The sequence below is a fragment of the Prinia subflava genome, chromosome 14 (assembly GCF_021018805.1).
Source record: "Prinia subflava isolate CZ2003 ecotype Zambia chromosome 14, Cam_Psub_1.2, whole genome shotgun sequence".
Taxonomy (NCBI): Eukaryota; Metazoa; Chordata; class Aves; order Passeriformes; family Cisticolidae; genus Prinia; species Prinia subflava.
Genome location: NC_086260.1, coordinates 13,299,872 through 13,324,053, shown reverse-complemented (window position 1 = coordinate 13,324,053; position 24,182 = coordinate 13,299,872). Strand labels below are relative to the sequence as shown.

General features: G+C 45.5%; 1 protein-coding gene across 11 annotated transcripts in view; it reads right to left on the bottom strand.

The window, feature by feature from the left end:
* Window positions 1-24,182, bottom strand: part of IQSEC1 (IQ motif and Sec7 domain ArfGEF 1) — a 260,347-nt gene that overhangs the window by 50,816 nt on the left and 185,349 nt on the right. Inside the window, exon 1 of one of the 11 annotated variants that reach the window (XM_063411977.1) lies at window positions 1,534-1,713. The exons of the other annotated variants lie outside the window; for them this stretch is intronic. Coding sequence (XP_063268047.1) covers window positions 1,534-1,598 — 65 coding nt within the window. The 5' untranslated portion in view covers window positions 1,599-1,713. Of the gene's footprint in view, window positions 1-1,533; window positions 1,714-24,182 lie in introns of those variants that run through there. 11 annotated transcript variants of the gene reach the window in all.

Genomic DNA, 24,182 nt, shown 5'->3' with positions numbered 1-24,182 from the left:
ACATCAGGCAGAATAATCAAGTTTAACTGAAAGGAAGTGCATAGCAATGTGCAAATGGAGGAAAAAAGTCTGAAACAATGATGAATAACAGAATGTTACTGTGTAATAGGCAAATCTGTCACTAAAGTAACTGTTATGAATTATGTTTTTAGCAAGCCATGCTAAGGTAACATCACTAATGCAAACATTACCGACTCCACACAGGAAACTTACATTAGTCTTTTCCTTAAGGGTAAAAAATGGGCTGAAGGATCATTAAATGTATGACTAAACTGCGCTATGAAACACTTTTTTTTATCAAAACCCATTTTGCCTTTTCTAGAAAAGCAACTGTTGCATTCATACATAGTTCCACTGAATCCAGTCACTTCCTCCTTTTATATTTTTCCACACATGCCCACGCCCAATTTAAGATGTTTTCTATCTTTAGCTGAACTGAATATTCCTTTAACAGTCGAACAGCTCAGGATTTGGCTGAGTTACTTGGTGGAATAAACTTCCACTATGGATCGGAGATAAATTCATTTTGCAAGTGCACTGCAAGTGCAGGATAACTTTTTTAGTTTATCATAAATCTACACACAGCATCACACCAGAAAAAGCTCGTTTGTGCATGGAGTTTTCAGGCAGCTCATGAACAGAACTCCGTGTTGCTGTACTTTTGACACGCGTTATTTTGGTAGTTAACGACATCATTACAATAGGGAATATATGTGTTAACATGACAAACCCCACTCGCTGTTTCTCCTGTGTCAGTTATTCAAGCATCTGTATTTAGAGGCCTTTGAATTACACTTTTTTTCCCCTTTTATTTTATTTTCTGGCTGAGGGCATGAGTGGCAAGTGTCGATTTACCCCTCTCAGTGTCACACACCTTCCCATGTAGCCAGGACAAGGCCGGGTGTCCGGCCGGCCCCAGGCACGGGGAACAGCCTGTACCAGAGCTCTGCAGTAAAACTCACACTGCTTTGACACAAATCATGTGATTCCTTGCTCTCCCGAAAAGCAGTGTTTACACACGGGTGTCTGGAGCGGCACACGCCAGGTCAGCTCACAGCCCGCTGCCACAGCTCCCGATTTATGGCTCTGCCTGTCACCCGCAGCCAGCGCAGCGAGCGGGGCCGCCCGGGACGCGGTTACACCACGGAGATGATTTATTTAACCCTCGGTCCCCGCACGGCACACAGAGCCTCCGCCTGTCCCCGCTCCCGAGCCGGGACACAGGGAACGAGTCCCGATCGCCGCGACCCGGAGACTTCCCGGGGACAACGGGGATGACCGCAGGGACAACCCGCAGGAACAGCGGGGCGATCCCGGGGATAACCCCCAGGGACAGCCCGCAGGGACAATAGGGGTGACCCCAGGGACAATCCCCAGGGACAAAAGGGTGTCCCCAGTGCCAGCCGGACCCCCGCATCCCATCCTCCCGCACCGCCCCATAGCGAGCCCGGGCAGCGGCGGCGCCGGCGGCGCGGAGCCCTTTGTGCGGCAGCGGCGGCGCGGGGCCACCCCGCACCCCTCGGCAGCGCTCACCAGCTGTCCAGCTCCAGCTCCAGCAGCGACTGGGTCCGCTCCGAGCTGCAGTGCAGGCACCACATGGCCGGGCCGGAGTGTCGGGCGGGGAGCTCCGCGCCACCATAGCCGCCCCTCGGGCCGCCCCGCCCCGCGCCCGCTCCCGCTCCCCTCGGCCGGCGGCGGCGGGGCAGGGAAGCGGGCACAGCGCACGCGTGGAGGGCGGGATTCCGGGGAAAGAGCGGCTCCGGGGGCTCCCCTCGCACCGGCAGCCCTCACACCCCTCACCGTGCCCGGGGCCTCTCGGGCTGGGCTCCAGAGGGCACAGTTCTCCGAGGGCCCCTCACTGTGCCCGGGGGTCTGTCGGACCGGGCTCCAGCGGGCACGGTTCTCCGAGGGCTCCTCTCACTCCAGCAGTCCTCACACCCCTCACCGTGCCCGGGTTCTCTCCGACCGGGCTCCAGAGGGCACAGTTCTCCGAGGGCTGCCCTCACACCCCTCACCGTGCCCGGGTTCTCTCCAACCGGGCTCCAGAGGGCACAGTTCTCCGAGGGCCCCTAACCGTGCCCGGGGGTCTGTCGGGCTGGGCTCCAGCGAGCATCGTTCTCCGAGGGCTGCCCTCACACCCCTCACCGTGCCGGGGGCTTCTCGGGCTGGGCTCCAGCGGGCACGGTTCTCCAAGGGCTCCTCTCACTCCAGCAGCCCTCACACCCCTCACGGTGCCCGGGACCTCTCGGGCTGGGCTCCAGAGGGTACGGTTCTCCGAGGGCTTCCCTTCCCACCCCACACCGTGCCGGGGGCTTCTCGGGCTGGGCTCCAGCGGGCACGGTTCTCCAAGGGCTCCTCTCACTCCAGCAGCCCTCACAACCCTCCCCGTGCCCGGGTTCTCTCCCACCGGGCTCCAGAGGGCACGGTTCTCCGAGGGCTCCCCTCACACTCCTCACCGTGCCCAGGGGCCTCTCGGGCTGGGCTCCAGCGGGCACGCTTCTCCGAGGGCTCCTCTCACTCCAGCAGCCCTCACACCCCTCACGGTGCGCGGGACCTCTCGGGCTGGGCTCCAGTGGGCACGGTTCTCCGAGGGCTGCCCTCACACCGGCACCCCTCACACTGGCACCTCTCTCACCCCTCACCGTGCCCAGGGATCTCGGGCTGGGCTCCACCGGGCACCGTTCTGCCCTCACACCGGCACCCCTCTCACCCCTCACTGCGGCCGGGGGCCCCTCGGGCCGGCTCCGGCGGGCACCGAACGGTGCCCGCCGGAGCCCGGCCCGAGAGGCCCCCGGCCCCCGACAGCAAAATATCAACACCCTCCCCACACCTCCATACCCTGTAATAACACAACAAAGCTCCGCTGGCCGATCTCTGTAGTTTATGGAAACTTTAGTCAAGAACTGAAAATGTCACTCAAGCGAACCGGGTGCCAGGAGGAGCACGGCGCAAAGCCGTGCACACGACATACCTCGTATTTATACATCCCATGAGGGCTGATGGTGGCTTTCAGGGTGTTAAAAAGAATCGAGGCAACTTTAAACCACCCTTAAACATTTGGATGAAGCGTGCGTTGTGCATAGTTTCCTAAGGAAGCATTAGGCATAGATTCCAATGAGCCTGGGTTTAACTAGCTTTCAGTGAAACTCAAACACGTTGAGGAAGGACACACCTACACCGGCTGTTTTAATAGGAATGTCACTGCGAGACTCTAACCAGAGACTATTTATGCCTGCTTTCAACATCTCATGGTTATCCGGGCAGCCTCTTCCCCGCAGAACGTCTGGGATCCACAACAACCCCACGTTTTTCTGGTCCTGACTCAATGCCTCCTGCATCAAGCTTCATCTCTACTTGTAAACAGAGACAAATCCAAAGCAGACACCAGCAGTTCCCAAAAGTCAGCTTCTCCTTTGGAAACCAGTTTCCATTTAGGAACCAAGTGCAGACAGTTTTAGTGTGGGCTGTGAAGGAGACAGGTTGGAAAGGGCGGCTGGAAAGCTCTGACCTCAAAAGCAGTCACAGAATTTTCTGAAGAATGTGCTTTTCTGAAGCCACTTCAAACACAGCCTTCCTTCTACAGATATGATCACACTAGATCAGCAAATAACCAAGCAATACAAACACATCCCATTCCAAACACTGCGTGGATAATTGTTACAGATGGCTTTCCCCCCATCAATGTCGAGCATCCAGAATTCCCAATTTAGTCTCGACCATTCTGGTACAAAGTTCTTGTGAGATCACTTCTTGTTTGAATATGTCGTTAAAATTTAAAGTAGAGATTAAATGCCCAAATCATCTACACATTTAAGATCTCGCATGTATTCCAACGGGGGGAATTAAACACAGAAAAACAAATTCTTGCTGCAATACGCAGACAACGTTGTGGTTTCCGAGTTGAGGCAGCCTGATGTAGTTATTTTTGGAGGGATTTTCCATGAATGTTTCAGCATTCCAAAACCGTTTTAGTTCAACCATAATCAATAGTGTACATTCAATTTTCCCTCAGATAACAATAACTGTAATCCAAACCGCACAATCCACCCTGTCTCAGGTGGTGATTTAGCAGAGATCTCTAAGTCTGTGACTTCTTAGGACAATTTTTGGTGGCATGTAGCTAAGTTTCTTTGCCATCCTGATGGCAGAGGCTGAACACACAGAGCTGATGTTTCAGGCCTCGGAAGACAGGGGCAGAAGAGGCTCTTCTACCAACACAGAGCCAAATGTGGGCTTCTGTAGCACTTTATTGATCTGCACCTTGCATAGAAAGCTTGGGCAGAACCAGTGGGATGGAGATTCCCTGTTGTCCTCCTGCTGCTATTTTGACACCTAACTAGCATTAGAGTTGCCACTAAGATATTGTAGATATATGGAGTGCAGCGTAAGGAGGACAAAAAATAACTTTTCATGTCCTACTATCCTTAATCCTGGCAATTTGTTGGAGCACAACTAACAGCTCAACACAAAGTGATCTTTGCTCTGTTAAACGACTTGATTTAAGCAAAAATGAAGGAACTGGGAAATCTCTCTGAAGAGGAAGTAAACAAAGATTTTTATGGCATGATTTTACAATCTCCAGAGCTGCCCAGAAGTTTGAGGGAAATAATTGTGAAGGAAGTGGGCTGGCTGACCACGGGAAGAGCTTATTGTGACAAGCAGCTCACTCACTGCAGCTGCTGCTTCATTCATTTTGGACCACTGCAGTTCCCAGCCAGTTGCCCAACAAACAGCACTCTCAAACTACAATATCTCAGCAGTGAATGACTTCCTCAGACCATTCAATCCTGCCCGCTAAAGCCAACCCTATTTTATTTCTAATACAGAAATAGAATTAAACCTTAGATTAAACACAACACTGAAATTTTGGGTTATCCAGTAATTTACATAAATCACTGCTATTTAATGTGTTAATGGCTAAAACAAAGTTTATAAACCCCCAGAGTGCATGAGACTCAATTTGTAATTATGAGCACACAGCAATTTGTACAATATGCCATCTAAATCTGCAGTAATTATGACCCTGCTTAAAGGGTAATTCCCAACTTAATCACATTTAATACACCATTATTTCCAAGATCTGAAAAGGCTGAAAAATAAGCATTTGTCTCGCATTTTGCTTGAATAAAATCAAAGGGTTACAGAGCAAAAAACAAAACAAAAAAACAAAACAAAACAAAACAAAAAAAATCCAACCCAGAAGAAACTGCTAGGGAGTAGTTTTCTTCCTGCAGAGTATAAATACAGCCATGCAGTATTGTACAATAAACTGCATATACGGGTCAAAATACCTGTTATTCCTTTCGCAGTGGGATTTGGGGGGATATTAATGAAAAAAAAAAAGCTAACCCATGTGGATCTCCCACTTTTTGCCTCCCATGGTGAATTCTCTGTCTCTCATGCTCTCCCTCCACCCATGCTTACCTGTACACCTAAAGCGAACCAAGTATTCAATAAAAATGATTGGGATAGATCAGTTTCAAGGATGTACAGCACAATCTTCTTTCGCATCATTTTCTTTGGGTGCACAGTGAGAATTATCAGTGAACAGTAATTGATCCTCTAACCGTATAAAACATTATAATGTTCCCACATGACCTGGAATTACACGGGAATTATTAAGGATGCCAGGGAATTCTTCAAAAGCTAACATGCTCCTGTACTCATCCCAGTTTTCTGCCCCCCAAAGTGGGAGGCACCTTCTCTCATACCGCATTTTCCGTGGCTCTGTACTAGATTATTTCATTTCTCAATGCCACAAAAATTAGCATAAAAACAATAACTACAACTTCATATTTTAAACTGAACTTATAAAGCCTTTAAACAAACACATCTGGGAAAAGGCTTTATGCTGTCAGTTGCAACAGAGTAGGCAAAACAATGAATCTTTGTACTCTTTTTTGCTCTCCAAAGAACAAATCCAAAGTCTATTTAAGGCAAAGGAAATTTTCCTGATTTCAAAGTGGTACTTTTCATCCATCTATCTCAAAGGTCCTCACCTTTACAAAACCTAAACAAGATTATTGCTGTGTGAATGATGGGAGTACTGAAGCATAAAGTTTATGAACCATGGCAGAGAAAATCAGAGTAACTTCTCTCACTTGCCTTGCAGATCAGTGGGAGAACTAAAAGTGAAACAGATCTATCTACACGTTCTGCTTCTTTATCTCCTCTCACAAAACATGATGCTGTGATCTACAGAGGGAGGAAAGATCAGTGTGTGTTATTGGCCCACAAAAGAAACCTTGCCAGAGAAAGGTTGTGCTCTCCAGCAAAGTCTCTCCATACCCTGGATAAAAGATTTGGATAAGAGCAGCAATTTTGGAACAAAAAAGGAAATTCCACATGATAACAAGGCTTCAAAATGCTAAGACACACTGATTTACCAAGGCTGGAGCATGCAAAGCAGGCAACCCTGTGAACTACAGCGAGTTACGAAGCACATATACAAAATCTCAGCACTGAGAGAAACAATGCCTAAAGAGGCTTAGACTGCAGTCAAACCATGAGATCAGAGCCAGGATTCCTGACTGAAAATTCCCTGCTGTCACTACTCTGACCTGGTTTTGTCCCTCAGAGTCAGCAGTTGATCCTACAAACCCTCACTTGTGCTAGAAGTTATTGTAAACTGTATTAGTGGTGCACTATAACACTGCCTGACTATTTACATCCACGGCAACCACACTGGGAAAAGTAACATTAGGCAGAGCTTTCTTGAACATGATTTAGGTGTCTCTCAGACAGCTCTGAAATGTTGCTCACGCTGCTTCTGAGCTGATGTCTTCATCCCTCTGTCCCTGCCTCTGCTCCCCACAGTGCAGCTCACAGCAAGACACAGTTTTGGTTTTCCACAAAATGAATCCATAACTAGATAACTACATTTCATTATAACACTATCGAGGGATTTAAAATTTCTCTTAACAGATCCACAGGCACACGGAACTTTTTTTTTTTTTTAACAAATACCAAATACCTCCCTTTGAAAAGAATTTAGCAGAGACTTTTCTGTAGCTGTCCCTGTTGCTGCCACTCACCCCAGCAGTGAAACGATACCTGAGGAGCAGAAGCTGCAAGAAAGGTCAGTGGTTCTTCAAGAGGAAACATTTCCTTTTCATAAATCCATGGACAGAAGGACAGTGGATGCTTGGAAATCCCCCAAAGGCAGTACAGAGGCTAACAAGGAGCCAGAGAGCCCCCTTAGAAGTTCATCTGGAAGCCAAGAAAGCCACTCTGTCCACCAGAAATCACAGACAGAGTGAAAGGGAAAGGGAAATCTCCAATCTGAATCTGTGGGGCAATAAAGGCAGGACTCTGTACCAGGAATACAAGGTGACTGCAATTATAACTCTGCTATAAAACTCCTTTGTGCTTTCCGAGTGAAATACCCACAAGGGTGGCTCCCTCATTGTCCTCACGTGGAGTGGCACCTCCTCTGTGGAATCCAGACTTGCCACAGCCCAGCACACACCTAAACATTTGCAGGTTCCCATGGCTGCATGTTTGGTGCCACTGCTGAGCCAGGGTGGTGGGCACCGAGCCCGTGGGGGTCAGGATGGAGAAACTCAGGATGTAAAGAACATATCCCAATGCTTTAAACCATCCGACCTCACAGAGGGAAAGCTGAAACCATGGGCTCCCCTTCCAGACTGCTACTTAGCCATAATAAAAGACTGAAAAAGTTAATTGTTACTGAATAAAATATCTTGCAAGGAATTTGGACAGAAAACACACATTGAGATGATACAAAGGATGCAGGTGGCAAATACACATTGGGCTAATGCTCTTGAACACCCTGTGTAAACCAACCAAACCCAAGTCATTCTTTTAAAATATTCCATACCAGAAGATTCCTCAGAGCTTCCTCTTTTTTCCTGCTTTCATTTCATGGCAGTAATAATGTATTTTCTGCAAAAAGCATTTCTTTGGGATTAATGGCAGCTGAGATTAACAATACTTAGTTATGCTGCATGTCATCAACCTCTCAAAAGCTCTCCATACCCAAGAAAAGCACGATTATGTTTACTTGATATTTAATGTTTTAGGGTTTTTTTTCCTGTTTGAACAATTCATTTACTGAGATGAGCAAGCTTCAGTGCACACACTAAAATCAAGTAGAAAGACACATAACTGATTTTAACATTTTTTAACTAATATTTTCTACTTCTAAAAAATACAGAATTGTGTTTCTTTGAACACATATGTGAAAATAGTTACAAACCCCACAGATAGTGACTGAGAGCTTGGGAACATAATTACTATTTAGCATTAAAGCGAATACTGGAGTGTTGCTGCTTTAGATTGTGGACAGAACTGTCTCTCCAGCAGTATTTGTGACATCTGGCTCAGGATAATGTGCTGCTCCCAGAGATCACGTGTGCAGTGCATGCCATGCAGAAGGACATATTTTCCATGAGTGCCTTTCCGCAAGCACCATTCGAAACCAAGGAATTTTTCTACTTGAAGCTCAGATTGTGTTACAGTTGTTTATTTTGATAGCAACCACCAAGTTCAAACTGTCAGTAAAATGACAAGCATCACTGCAATTCACATATATAAATAATAATTTTTTAAAATTACCAAAATACAATTTTAAAGAAATCACTTTTTCACTATCTGCATATTTAAACACATGGGTAAGAAGAAGGGTATAAGGGAGGTCTTATTATTTACCTAATGAAGTTAGATTTAAAGGCATTTCATGAAAATATTTTCATCGTTTCTGTATTAGTGCATGGCTGTGCAATACAACTACTTTTAAATCCAGAAAAATATTTATGTGCACTCCCATTTTGTCAAATCCATCAGCACTGAGATGCACTGTAGTCCTCAGATAGAAGACTTGATTAAAATGCAGGAATATTTACAGACCCTTCCTTTTGGCATTGCACATCCCCTGGCTGATCCTGCAGGTGACTGTGCCACCGCCAGTGTCCCTTTCCACAAAATGCAGCAGAGTGCAAAGGGTGGTCACCATGGAAAACCAAACCACCAAACCCACATCCCCCAGCAGGGATCATGCAGCAAAATGAGTTCTGGGTAAGGTTACCCTCTACAACACAGGACAGGGAACAGCTGCGTGTGTGACACCGCTGTGCTGAGAGAGCTCAGCCTCCACTCACTGACTGCAGTCCGTGGAGCACACTCAAGAACTGTGAAAACTCAGTCCTAGCCGAAAGTAACAACAAATGTTGACCTTTTCTGTGGCAATCTTTATAGCGAATAGAAACCTTAGTGGTGTAAACATAAATTAGAGTGGAAGCAAGAACAACACACCTTGGAGAAACACTCCACACCAACATGGAATGAAGAGCATAAAAAAGGGAATATTTTTGTTCCTGTTTCCTGACTGGAGCCTGGAGGGCAGCACAGCATGTCCCAGTGCCCTCTCTATGGAACGTGCTGAGCTCTCAGATCAAGGCTGGGCAGCTCAGGCTGCCTTCACAGGGCACCTCTGCCCATCCTGCCCGGGCCCTGGGCACAGCAGGGCTCACCAGGGCACCAGTGTGTGCCACTGTCCCTCTGGCTGCTCCAGCCAGCTCCCAATCCCAATCCCAACCTGAAAATACTCCTACTGTCCATCCCTCTGAACTCGGAACAAGAGGTGAGGTGTAAAAGGGTAGAATAACACTGCATTGTTGTTCCATCCACTGTTAAAGCAGAGGCAAGAAGCGATCAGAAAATACCAAATCCAAATGGCACTGCTGCATTTGACATGCAATGCCTCAGGGACAGAGAGGCAGGGCGTTATTACTGCAGAGTGACCAATCCAAGCACAAGGGGACAGGTATTTGTGGTGTGGCACCAGTCCTGCTGGTGTGCCAGTGCAGAGCACACAGATTCACACAGTGTGACACCCTCACACTGCCTTCTCCATCACACTGACCTACACAGCGTGGGGAAAAAGGACCAGGAAAACCCCTCTGTCCAACCCTTGGTCCAGATAACTAATTACATTTGCCAATATGTTAAATGGAAGGAGAAATGTGTGTCCCCAGTGTTAGATCTATGGGGAACAGCCAGATTTGCCTTAAATCTCCCCAAGGCACCATTAGCAAAATACCAACCGAGGAAACAATTTGCACATGGGTACACACAGTAGATCTTTGTTCACAGATGAACAGGATATGTTTTGGTTCCTTTTGGAAATGCTTAACTCCTGAATTTTATAATAAGAGATATACTTTGGCACAATGCAATACTGACTAAAGACATCAGGGTGCTGAATTTTCATCTTTTAAAATTGTTACTTATTGCAGTTTTGAGTCTGGTTAAAAAAGCAAAGGATCCCTCTTTTCTTAAAGGGAAAAGAGAATGGTTTCACTGAATGGCACACAGACAGGGCAGCCTGACCCACCCTCCTTTCACCTCCTCTGAAGGGGTAGTTCCACACACCACCAACCACCACCTGCCCCACAAGGGCATAAACCAAAACATATTTTAAATCACTGCCTTCAAAAGGCAAAAATGGAAAGAAAGAAAAAAAAATCAAAATCACATTTCTCACACTTAAACCAGAAAGGTTATTTTACAATAAATTATAGCACTGAAGTGAAAATTCACTTTTAACTTTTGATTGACCTTTTGTCCTTTCACAGCAAAATGTAATGAATTAAGTCTCATCTAAATCTTAGATAAAAAGAAAATTAAAATCCATTATGTTAATTAATTACACAGTACAATTAAGGGTAGGTATCCTTTCAAATGCAAACAGTTAATTTACAACTAGAACCACCCCAGGTATCCTAGGAAAAGCTGCTAAATAATCTGGAGATTAGGAATGGGAAGTAATTTGAAATGTGAATTCATTTGCTCTACCATCACATGTGCTTTCCTCCCCCCACGCCCCGGTCTAGGTACCCATGATACGAACTCACAGTTTGTATCTTGGCAAATAAAACTACCCTGAGGCAATAAAAGAGACAAAGAATGCATTGTAAATGGATGATCTTTGGCATCCAGCAAAGATTACTCAGTGAATCAGATTATATTGATGTTACTTATCTTCATCAATAGGAAACATACTCTGGACTCAAAGGGACTCCACTCCTCCTCCTCTTCCTACTCCTCACACACAGGGCTGCAAGAGCACTGGCAATTTAATCAATTTGTATTGTGTGTTATCTGACCAGAGAGAGTTCCTCCTTCTCTAGGGTAGAATTTATCCCAGCGTGCTCAAAGCTCTGTTTGCCGAGAAGCCAGAAAACTGAATTACAAGAACCACTTTATTTTGCTGATGGGATTGCAGAGGGGTGACTGGGGGCAGAGCACGGCCAGTTCCTGGTACCACGGCAGGGGATGATGGAGAGGAGGGATGCAGTTCCAGTCAGGGCTGTTCTGTGGAAACCACAGCACAAAGCTTTCCATCCTCATCAGCCTGAGGGGCTGACAGCACAGCCGAAGATGGAACAGGTTGTTTCAGGGATGGGGAGCCATCCACAATCCTCAGGGGGTTTCTAGTATGAGCAACATTTTATGGCCTGTGGATCTGAGCTCCCATCCCAAACCAAAGTTAAAGCTAAGCTTAAGGTGTAAACTTGGCTATGGATAAGAGACCACAGCAGGGAAACCAAAGAGGTGACACAACCTAACACCCAGTCACCAAAAACCCCTTCTCAGATGCTGCAGGTATTTCTTTCTTGAACAACCACAAGGATAAATTTTAGTCTTCAAATCCTCCCCTATGAATTCTCCAGCATTTATTAGAGAACATCACCCGAGTATGATGTACAGGGAGCAGGTCCCTGTAATCCATTTACACTCCCAGAGGGACACAGAGAACACTTCATAGTATCAACCCCCCCATCACATTCACCACGAGCATTGCTTTGGGCCTGAAGCCTGTAACATAAAACCAGCACACTCAGGTTTGCAGCCCCACTGCAACAAAGGAAACACTGGAGGAGAAGCACTTCCATGTTAATTATCAACTAAAAACCCCGGTGTTTAACTCTAGGAAGAGAAGTCTGACTTGCTAGAGACAGAAGAAAAACGAAGGTAACTGCAGCTCAACAAGAAGTGTTGGAAACCTGTTCCATTTCCTTGATTGGGTCACCAGCTTGGATATTATGCCATCTTTCGTTTAAATTATGAATTGCAAAGTAATTGAAATGTGAAGTATTGCTCAATCAGTTTAAAATTTAATCTCAAGAAATTCAGTCATACTTGATTTACCATTACTTTTCTTCCTCCCAAAAATACCACCAAAATCAGAGAAATTAAGAGCTTTTAATCTTGCAACTCTGCGTATCTGATACTCTCAATGGACAACACAAAATCCTCTCGTTTTTACAGGGAAATGAGCACAAAATTTACTAAAATAATTGCCCAAGCAGTGGAGTGTGTCCAAACTGTATCAGCTGCTTGCTCTGCTGCCATTCCAGGAACTTCTCTGCCACATCACTCCACAGGCTTTTGTTACCCACCACAATGAGTTTCAACAAGTAACTCAAAACTGGCAGCAAAGATGCACCTTTATTTACATGGTTCTCCTCCCACACAGCGTAGACAAAGCATCTGCCTGTGCTCAACAGAAATGAGATCATTCATTTTGCTTTCAGCTTGCTTATAAAGCCGGCAGAGCCTGTCCTGATGTTCTTTAGTAATGTATTCTTACATTTATTTTATATTAAGTATCTACTTACAGCACATTCCAGCTGTTGGGGATGAAGGTATGGATAGCAGGAAGGCGTTTGTTGTACTGTGGGTTTTTTTAGTTATCAAATTACCTTTCACCAATGGAGAAATACTCAAAGCATCCCTTTTTCTACTGCCCCAAACCTCCCCCCAAACCCAGAAGGAATAAAACAGCCAAACAGTCCAAGCTGGAGTTATTTCCAATGGATTCTTTTTGAAATTCCCAGCAAACAAGTACATTTTGAACAGCGTGGAAAGATCACCTGATAGAAATCCTAAACTCTGATTTTTTTCCTGGAATGGATACTGCCAGTGGCACCAATGGAGGCGTTCCCAAGGGAGAAGGAGTTTGAAGTTCCTGCCATTGTCATTCAATGACACAGAGCTGAGAGCTGGGATTTGGGGTTTGGTCAAAGCACTCTCACTTTCACACACCACAGGAGCAGCGCAGTCCTGTGTTAGGGCTGTTGAGACCAAGTTCTAAGTTAGGATTGTTGAAAGGGAGAAGCACCATTAACACCGAGGAAAGGTGTTAATGGTGACATTACCACGCTGTGGCAGAATAGTCAAGGCTGCCCTTCATCTACACCTCCCCTAAAACACGACCTTGAGAGCTCTGACAAAAACCTGCCTGTCCGCAGACCTGAGTTACAAACATAAGCAGAGCAAAAAGAATCCCAAACATTCAAAATGGAGCACGCTGAATTCAAACCTCACAGGCACTCGCTGCAATATTCCATGCAGAATCAAAGGTACACTTCAGAGGAGAAATCTGCTGAAAATCCCTGCATATGCTGTCCATGGCATAATGCTACAGTGGTGATGGCACATACACCCTTCAATTATTACAATTCTAAAAATGAAGGATTAATTATTTATAACCCGATAAAGACCAGACACATCTGCAAAGTTTTCAAATAAAAATAACTTCTTGTCTGTGATGAATTTTATCACACTAAGAAAATCAGTATATAAAAATATCAGGGATTCATTCTTTACTCAGACTAAATCCAACTGCATGCCAGATTTTCTCCATCCACAATAGAAATAGTTTTCTCCCTTAGAAAACTCAGCTCTGTACTAAGAGGGCTCCACATGCCCATGTCCTCACACACTCAAACGCCACAGAAAGCATTACATGAGCTCATCTACAAGTATGAGGTATGAACAGCAAAACGGAGGCAATGAGCTTTCCAAAAAGTTGAGGGGGTTTGATTTTGGAGAAGATATCCCTGCATTTATGCTCCCAGAACATGCTGACTCACATGTACAGCTGCAGCTGGCAGAACAGCATCTCCCTCGGAGGTGACAATTCCCTCTGTTTGTGAAGGAAGCAGAGGAGATCTGACTCCGCATGAGAGGAAAAGCAGCAGAATTCGGAGCTAAAAGCAGCTAAAAGGCTGGCTGGGGTCTGGTCAGCACAGGCAGAGCTCTGAACAGCTCTGCTAGAGGAGAGCAGTTTGGCAAAATCCCAGATGGGGAACGAACGCCTGGAGCAAGTCAGACTGCGAGGGAAGCACCCGGAAACACTGAATGTTCCGAGTCTGCACCGTTCAAAACACAATTTAATCCATTTACCAAAGCCATTAGAACGTTTCCCTCTGGGTGAAAGACAAAGGCACAAACAGCATCTCCTCTTGGCTCGTTTCTGTGAAGTGTGGTCAGACGGACTCGCAGCAAGAGGCCAGACAAAAACGAGCATGAGGCTGAAATTAAGTCTTCCTGGCTGCTCTGGTAAAAGAATTGAGGATGTAATTTTTATTTTAAGTATACACTGTTAGTTGGTGCATTAGCCGTGTTTTGAAGGTCTCTCTTCTCTGCACTGTTGTCTCTTGTGGACCCTGGTGGGTTTATAAGAACCAAGCCACCCAGGCTCTCTGCTGTGCTGTCAACACTGCAGTTACATAAACCTGATCCATTTAATTTGTTGTGCTCAAAGCTACTGCAGCCAGTTTGGAAACAATACTGATATTCCATGGGCTCAAACAACAGCTCCGAGGGAGCACAGCCTGCCCAGCAGCTGCCACAGCCTGGCATGGGGAGCTGGGGGATGCTGATCTTTACCATTATTGCTCTATTTATGGCTAAAGCATAACATACACCAGGTATAAACCCTGAATCTGTGTGCAGCTCTTGGGAACTGCTCCTAAAAAGCTGTAAATCTAAAGCTCTGTAAGCAGAAAGCAATCTCAAAAATGAGTGGAGGTTTGCTGGGGGACACAACCTCTTCATCTGATTCTATTTAAATGGTACAAAATAATATGGATTTTCCAATTAATTATAGTAAAACAGATAAAGATTATGATTTCCAATAAAAGGCTCAACATGGATGTATACTTTTGGTTTGGAGAATGGAAAGGCTGCAGTATAAATAATCCAAGTGACCTTTCAGGTTGAACCAAGCAACACAGTGCCATAATTCCTCATGCAGGATAAAACCACCACAGAGCTGACAGTAAGCAGAATAACCTGAGAGGTCTGAGACAGCTGCTGGAACAAAGATTCTACTGAAATAGCTCAGTATTTATACCCAGTTCCTGTAAGAACATCAGAGATAAAACATAACCACCTCTGCTTGACAAAAGAGGAAACAATTGAGCTTTGAGAGGCACGTCTCTCTCTGCTGCTCTCTGTTCATGCAAACCTGGCACTCGGCGTTAAAATCCTGCCGCCAAGCAGACTGGTTATTATTTCACCTGACACTGCTAAAGAGCATTTAGGTCAGTCTGCACAAAGAGGCAGACCTTTCCTGATGCCAGCTTTTGGCACTGTGGGACTTTGAAGGGTCTCGTGACGGAGCTGTCATTTCCCACCTGGCAGAACTGAAGCTCAGCTGACACACCACGCATTTCGCTGACGTTGTGCTGGTTTAGAAAATTCAAAGCCTATCAATATTTGCTTTGGGAAATGTTTCTCCTCAAATCTCTCAGATGCAGCTTGCTAGAACTTCCTCCTGCTGGCAAGAGAGCATGGTACAGTCACTGCCACAATGATGAAATGAGGGCCCTTCGTGTTCACAGACAAATTTGCAGTGAAATCATCCTGCTGCAGTGTGGGGAAACACAGAGCAGCTTTCACAAAGCCTTCCCTGAACAAAAAGGTTTAAACATCTTTAGGGTCTTTGCCTCACCCTGAGATGGAGAGGCTATTCTGGCTGTATGAATACACATATGGATAAACAAGATTTTTAGGGCATGAGACCCCAAGAAGATGATTATTAGCAGCCCCATTCAGCTGGTTTTTTCCAATATGGTTTGTTTCAGAGTTGCTCTGGATAAACAGATGAATAATGAAACAGGTGTGATCCTGCTGAAGCAAAAGTAAATGAAATGAAGGCAGAAACACAGGAAAATGAGACAAAAACCACAGTAAATGCATTCAGCAATGTCCAACACTTAAAAACCTTCACAGTTCCACTGAAACTGCAATGGCTGTTATCAGCCACCAGCTGGGAATCCCAACTGATGAGAGTCAGAACCACTGTGCTATTTTGTTCATATTTTCCAAACAACAGAAGGAAAAGCGTGAATTTCAGAAGATTAAGAAACACATCACGTTGTAATTATTTTGTTCCTTCTGTGTGTAGTAAAAGCTAATGTTTTTTTTTACTGCATGTTCTAACTCAGATTTTGTATTCGCTATATCAAGGCACTCTGTAAGGAAATATAAAACCTACATTACTGTCTTATGTGCAAGTCTATTTTGTTGAAGGATTTATAAATATTAACAAGATAAAATTTACAAATGCAAAAGACACCATTTGCAGCTGTAAATGTTTAATTCTGAGGGAATAGGAATAACATTTTCATCTTCATGCAAGTCATGAGCTATATTAGGAGAATTCTGATGCACAAAGTGTTAAAATCGCAGGATAAGCCAGTCGTGATCAGAGGTAATTCAAAGTCTTTCCTGCTACCCCTTCTAGTCTCAGTTCAGTGTATGACTTTTAGGTCCAAAAAATCTGCTTGGTGTTGGTAGCAATTCTGGAAAGTAGAAGCCCAAATGATAATATTAGTTTTATTAATTCAATATCCTCTTCCTCCAGGTCAGTAGTCACTCAAAGACAACATTTTAAACGGCTAAATGGGAACTTATGCCGTAAACTACTAAAATATAAACTCCTTATGAAGAATACTTCCATCATGGCAAAGGGATAATGGAAGGCCTTTGTTATCACTGCAAAAAGGAGTGTTTGTTTTATTTATTTCTTCACTCTCACTAGCATGAGGTGTGGGGATGGTTTAGTCCCTTGCCTCTGTCACTTAACACGGGAGTTAGGGAACGACAGCACTGAAAGAGGAAAGCATTCAATATGAAAGGGAAGGAAAAAGAAAATTCTCCCGTGTAATCAACCTGCCATTCTGCCCAGGCCAACTCCTGCACCATCAGCAGTAAATACCTGCTGATTTGGCACGTCACCCAAGTGTCATATCAGCCCTGAAGAGAATTTGTTGATGAAGGTATTTTCCAGACCAGTAAATAAACAACAACATCACAACCTATTTCTCAGGTATAAACACCCAGGCAAAGGGAAGATGAGCTGCATATTGTGCTATTAAACTCCTTAAGCACAATTTACAGCTGATTGCTTTTCACAGTGGGGGAAACCCATCCCTCCCCAAACAGCTCCACGCTTGATTTTTCCATCCAGCTTCCCCAGGCTTTAATTGCCTGCTCAGACTGGGATGGGAGGCTCCAGCAGCACATTGAACAGGGGCAGCTCACAGAAATGTGCAGTTTGAGGGCTTTGCTGCAGGCCAAGACTTCCAGGGAGGGAAAGCCTCATGTGTTCTGTCCCTCACTAAATACTGGTGCACCATGGTCATTACAGAGAGGCCTGGCAGTCTTTTTCCAGGTCCAAAAGGCAGCTTTGACTTCTTAGTTCACAAACAGAAGAATTGAAATATGGTGTTCTAACACACACTATAAGGACTGCATTTATGAGGTGGTGGATGCCCAGAATCCAGTTGGCTCTTTGGCTCCAGTCATTTCACCACAACACAAAACACTGCAGTGGGGTCTAGAAACTGCTGGAATTACAGAGTCCTCTTGGCCCTGAATCGCCATGGTGTTATGCTTCAATCTTTTACAAGTAAATAACCCTTTATTGATTAAATTGCTTTTAAACCCAGTGCTTTAGTCCCTTGATTTTAAGTGCGCACATGTAGTTTTGCAGACAGACACAATATGCTTGGGATTTTTTTATCTCTACAGAATGTACTTGCACTCAAACCCCAAGGGTGAGGGCAATGAGACAGCAGTGCAGGCTAGGATGCAACAGCAGTTTTAAATTATGCTACAACTGACTTGAGAGCAGCATGTGAAGCAGTGTCCTTACAACAGCTGAAAGGTCTTTAATGAACTCCAGAGCAAAAACATTTACTCCTAAATTTTCACTTAAGCAGGTGCCCAAAATGGTGCAGTGCCCACTGTAAACAGCTCTGTCCTGTGAATGATAACAGACAGAAATCATTTACAAGATAACCAAGCTCCACAATATGTGCTGTAAAGACTGCTTGGTTATTTATGCTCACATATTCTCCTTTACCCCATGTGTACATACATTCCCAGCTCTCAACATCTCTTCACCTGCATCAATTCCCCAGAGCCCCAACGCCTGTCATTACCTCCAGGTCGTGTTTATCTTCAGGTCAAGCCTATGATAATAAGCAGCACTTTCTGCAGCAGTTTTGTATTGTTAATCTGCTCGCATTACCTTCAAAACAAGCTGTAAAAGTGCATTTAAAAGCCCTCGCCTCAAATTTATTTACACAGCATGGATATATACTGGAATAGAAACTGAGCAAGGTCTCGTCTGGCTTTCTGGAAGGAACAATAAAACTGCCCAGTCCCCGGGGTGAGATTAGGTTTTCTTTATGATCCTCTGTCTAGGAGGTACTCCTGTTTTTACAGCCCAGCACAGTGAGGACGAGATGATTTTGGATATGGGCATTGCCACACGTCAACCCATTCACAGAAGAGCCAATTTCAGTAAAACTGAAATATCTCCTATTCTTTGCCCTGACCCTCCCTCCCACCTGCACGAAATAAATTCTGTGGGAGCCAATTCATGATGTAGGGGAAGAAAAGGTCACATCTCTGTTTTGAAAGCCTTTCCTGGACCTCCTCTCTTCTCTACACATGCTGGTATTTTTCTCTGCCTTGGAGGGGCATGGGGAGAGCTCAGCTGGTCAGAGCAGGGTGCTGGTAACACCAGCTGTGCCTTCAATCCCTGGATGGGACATTCTCTTCACTTAAGGACTCAATGGTCCTTGTGGGTCCCTTCCACTCAGAATATTCTGTGTGAATCTGTGAATCTTGAGCCAGGTTTCTGTGAGGGACAGTGGCCACTTCCTCACCTCCCTCCCCAGGGCAGGCAAGTGGAACAGCTCCACGTGATCCAGGCTCCTCCATGGGGAAAGCACTTTTTCTCCACCCAGCAGAGCCTGCAGTAATTTCAGGAATCAGGAACAACAACTGGACCCCTTCTGCCTTGCAGGCATGACCCAAAGACAGGCTGAGAGCTCTGGGTGTCCAAAGCAAATCTCAGCCACGCCAAGCCCTCTGTGGGTCACTCCTGGGGGCCAGGGGCTGCTCGGGGCTCGGTGTTTGATCATCCCAGGGGGCTGCCCTGGGTGGGAGCAGCTTTCCAGGGGTGCTGGAAAGGGCTCCTCCAGCCAGGCAGTCTGCCTGAACCTGTTATGCAACAGGCCCACAAACAGTTCATTCAGCACAGCCCGAGGATTAGTCTGGTTCAGCTGGACACTCGGGGCTTAATCCTGGCCAAGCAACAGAGTGTGGCAAAGGCATTCCTCGGATTTGCTGACGGGAAGAGTCTGCGGCCAGAAGCCAACCAAATATGTGAGCTCTCAGAAAGCAGCATTTCCTCAGACACTCAGAATGTGTCTTCTCTATTACCCCTCACAGTAATCACATCAGGCAACTCCCCGTCGGGCTGTCACGGAGCGCCAGCTCGCTCCAGGAAAAACGTGGAAGGTGGCATTTCAGTCCTATTGCAAATGACAGCTCAGGGTCAGCAGCAGGCCACGGCTGAGGCGAGCTGAGAGAGGAGAATCTCTCAGTGCTGGCACTAAAAAGGGCTCTGCCTCAAATTTTACTCGCAGTCTGCTCTGAAGCAAAGCAACAGTTCTGCTTTCAGTGAGTAAGGACGGTGTTGTCTTGGCTGCCTGTCCGTGTAGGCACATTTAATTATCGCAGATCCACAAAAGAACCAATTATGTTCCAAATTAAACTCCCTCTCTTGTTCCTGCCCTTTAATGTGCTGACAAATAAAAGCATGAAATGATTTGTATTCATCATCAGGATGGCTGCGAGAGGTTCAGAGCTTGCAGATGCAACCAGGCTGGGACAAAAATGTTCGTGCTCAGGAGGGAATTTTAATTGCAGATGTTTCGCACAAGGCAACGAGGGACCTGTGTGCTGAGGCTGCAAGGAAAAAATACTCTGAGGAGTCTCTTCCAATTTAAACTAAATTTATAGAATTAAAAAAAAAATGATGCTCATTGGATTAGGATTACATCACCACCGAGCCAAGACCTCATCCCTCTTGGTGATGGTGATCTCAACCACAAAACTCACTACTCCACCCTGCTTTGGCAAATAAGAAAGCAATTGTTTGGAGCATTTTATGGATATTGAAAATATATTTCCTCATAGTCTGGCTAAAGAGTTATTTTCTCTTTTTTTTTGTGATAAAAATGAATAGAAAAAGAGCTTCAGTTATTAGAAAAATGCATTTCAAGTCCCCTAAGGATGTTTCTGGAACCTTACTGAGAGGGATCAAACCTGCATTTGTAAAGTCCTGCTTCAGATCTCTATATTAAAGAATAAACATATGCTACTCTAACCAAAAATCTCTCCCTCTAAATTTAAAGGTCCATAAAAGTGCAGTACTCTGGCAGCCAAACAAAACAGGTATTTTCACACAAAGAAACCCTTCTTGATCGTTTTCTAGAGAGCCTTGGCAGAGCTAAAATTGGTCCTGCACTGAAGGGAAATTGCCTGGTGGCTCCTCCACGCTGACAAGGCAACTGTGCCATGGGGGTGGGAGGTAAAGGCTGGTTTAAAATGAATTGTTAGCGTGGGAGTCAGCCTGCAAATGAAGTGAGCTGATGTGCCCAGGTGTAAACATCCCCTGGAGGCCCTGCTGACCAGGGCTGGCTCACACAGGGGCTGCTGGGCTCTGCAGGAACCATTCCATTCCAGCTTGGAACACAAAAATGTTCATCCAGTTAAAGCCTCTGTTCCAACAGCTGGCAGCTTTTGTGGTTTCTTCACAAAACTGGGGCCACACAGCCATGAAACCCTGTCCTTATTGCAGAGCTGCAGGCTGAGCTGAGCTGCCCCAGGTCAGGAACCATCCCACCAGTGTGCAGGGACAGAAACCTGCTCGTTCTGCACCAAAAGGCCGTGTAAAAACCTTTACATAAAATCATCTTTGCTGGCCAGGCCTGACCTCCCCAGGCTCAGCAAGGGTGTCTGACACTGGGGCTGTCAGAATTGGGCAGATGAAGGTCACACTCAGAGAAGGGAGTTAGATCCTGCACAGGCATAATTCAGTGCCACAGAAATGCCTTGCAGAGCTGCTCCACCATTCTCCAGCTAATAGGGTGGCTATTTAAAGAAAGAAGGCTCTTTGCAGTGATCCAATCATTTGGAACACGACTGCTGTGTGACCAGCTTTGGTCACACGTTTTTCTATTCTTATTTAGGGAACCGAGACCATCTAGTTATTTCTGCACAACTGAAGGGATCAATTAAAATATTCATTCCCATTACTTCTGATTCTCTAGCACACTTGCAGACAGAGCACCTGCCAGCACCAGACCACAGCCAGCAAAATGCTCAGGAAGGGCTGAATAGTTTGGTATGAAGTCTCAAGTATTTTCATTTCACTTCATGCCCACAAGCCTTTCTTTCTTTTACATTACAATACGAGGCAGTCTCTTCTCTGTGCTGTCAGGACAGTCACAAATTAGTGTCTCTATTGCTGGTGAAACAGTGCTGTGACAACTACAATCAGGCAAGGCAAGCTCTCTCATTAAATGTTCAGATGCATGAAAACAGCCAGGAATTTTTTCCTCTAGGAACTGCAGGGATTAAAACACACCAGTCTGAGACTGTGGAAGATCACATGTAAGAGCTCCAGATAAGTGTGGGAGATGCCCACAACAGCCCCTCAGAACTTCACTGGTTTTGTTGATATTCAGGCTGCAAAATAGACTGGGAAGTACAGACCACAAAGTGTCACAGAGCCAGTGCAAATCCCCCTTCTCCAGGAATGGCAGCTTCTGCATTTCCTGGCAGACTGTCTCTGGTGGCTTAAGGACATAGATGAGCTCATTATTTGACCATTATTTGTAGAGGGACCCACTGCTCCAGACAAACCCCCCAAAGCCCTTCCCCCTCTCCCAGCTTTTCCCACTGAGGTACCAGAGGTGTGTCCCAGCAGGGCAGGTTCTCTGCACACCCTGAGCAGACAGAAACCCTTGGGCAGCACCTTTCAGCATCCACCAGCCTGAGGCTTGCCCTGCTCAGCCCTTGGGACAAAGCCACAAACCAGGGTTGGATCATCCTGTGCTTGAAAACCATCAACATTTCTCCCCTCAGATACACGTCCTTGTCTTCTGTTCTGCTTTCAGCTGCCTCAAACTGCATCTCCCACCCCTCAAATTCAACGCTGTGGGGAGAGCAAAGTGTGCACTGAGGTAATGTTCTAAACAGAGCTCAGCAGGAACACCGAGCCACCCACGAGGGGGCTGCAGCATCAACCACTTGTCCCCCTCCCGCTGCCCTCTGGGGCTGCTTGAGACCACCCTTGGTACCAAAACCAGCCAAGAAACATCCTCAGGGAAGGGTCAGCCACGCTGAGCTCGATCCTGACAGTCTACAGTCAGACAAGGTATGAAGGGGTAAAGTAACAGCACAAACCTGGGGAGGAGAAAACCTCTTCCAACCCAGGAATTGATAGAAATAAATTTGAGAGAATCTCACTGGGATCTCCATTGAGGCAACTGCAGAGAGAACTGGTCCTGCACAGGAGCTACATATTAAAATATGGATTTTTTCTGATGTACCTCAGTAACATCATCACTGGCCTCTGCTTTTGCCTCCATTTCCTGATATAATCCCAAGGAATTTGCCTCAGGTGGAACTCTGGAGAGAGAAGACCAACAGCTCCTGGGCAGCTGGAGAACTGAGACCAATGAGATCATGATAATGGTACATGTGCAGGAGACCCCCACACCACCAGATCTGCTATAATTGTACATTTTTAGAAAAAAATCGTTCCATGGCATGTATTTTTTCACCCAATTAACTATGTATTTACAGTTAAAAAACCCTTCCTTTTTCAAAATTTTGAAGCATGGAAAAAGAATAAAGCCAAACTGTGCCTATAATGCACAGACTTTAGAAAAAGTGTACAGAAAGCGTTAATATTCGATTTTCCACATCTGACCTCCCATTTCACATTTCACAATTTGTTACTCCAAGTAACCCAGCTCTATTAGATACAAGCCTAAATTTAATCCAGAGCACCCAGACAATCACTACACAGCCTGTGAATCTGAGAGACAGAATTTACTCAATTCCATTTTAATTTCTATTGTGTGTAGAAGTGTTTAGAGTGTGAGCCTTGCTAAGAGATGACAGAATATCATTATACAGTAATTCAAATGCTTTCAAGACTGCTGAGAAACCTCCACTATAATGACAGGCCTTGTGAAGTGAGTAAGAAATGCTGTTTCATCCTTTCTAGAACCTCTAGGATAAGAAAATTCATATAATAAGATGATATATTTACAGCACACAGGTTAACCTTTAAACTCGCTGTAATCATATTATCCACAATGGGATCAGACCTGCAGCACTGGCATCACATGGTGCTTCTGAGCTGAGATTTTGTTTGGTTTGCTGTGAGAAGCAGAAAATTTGGGAGGACATTCTTGCAAGATGGCATCGTTCTCCTTGTCCTCCTCTCAAGGGTTCTGGAATTCTTTAGCAGGGCTGAACATCAGCTTCTTTCAAAACCACTGAGCTCAGGAAAGGGGAAACAGCTTGACTTAGTATTTTTATGCCAAGATAAATAAGAATGTCAGAGGAAGTGAACGTTTTAGAAGATTGGGTAAACATACCCTGCGAGGGTGGCTCACTTTTCCTAGAATGTTCAAACCCCCACACTTTTTTCATACAAAAATATCAGCTGGAAATGAAATCTCCTCATGGCACAATTCCACTGTGAGCACAAGCAAACAAAGGAATGCAGCCTGTGCCCAAGATCACGTTTGGCTCCCAGCAGACCCAGCTGCTTTTCCCCAGAGCCAGGTTTCTGCTCTTGCCATGTTCTTACCATGATGTGTGTGGCACCCACTGGCTGCTTTGTGCTCTCCAGCCAGCTGAAAGTGGGATTTAGCAGAGCCAATCTTCTCTGGTTCAGGCAAGAAATAAGTCAGTCCTGGCAGTAACCATTATATACAGCTTTATCTATTGAATTCTGAGCAACAGATAAGGGAGACAGAGCAGCACCA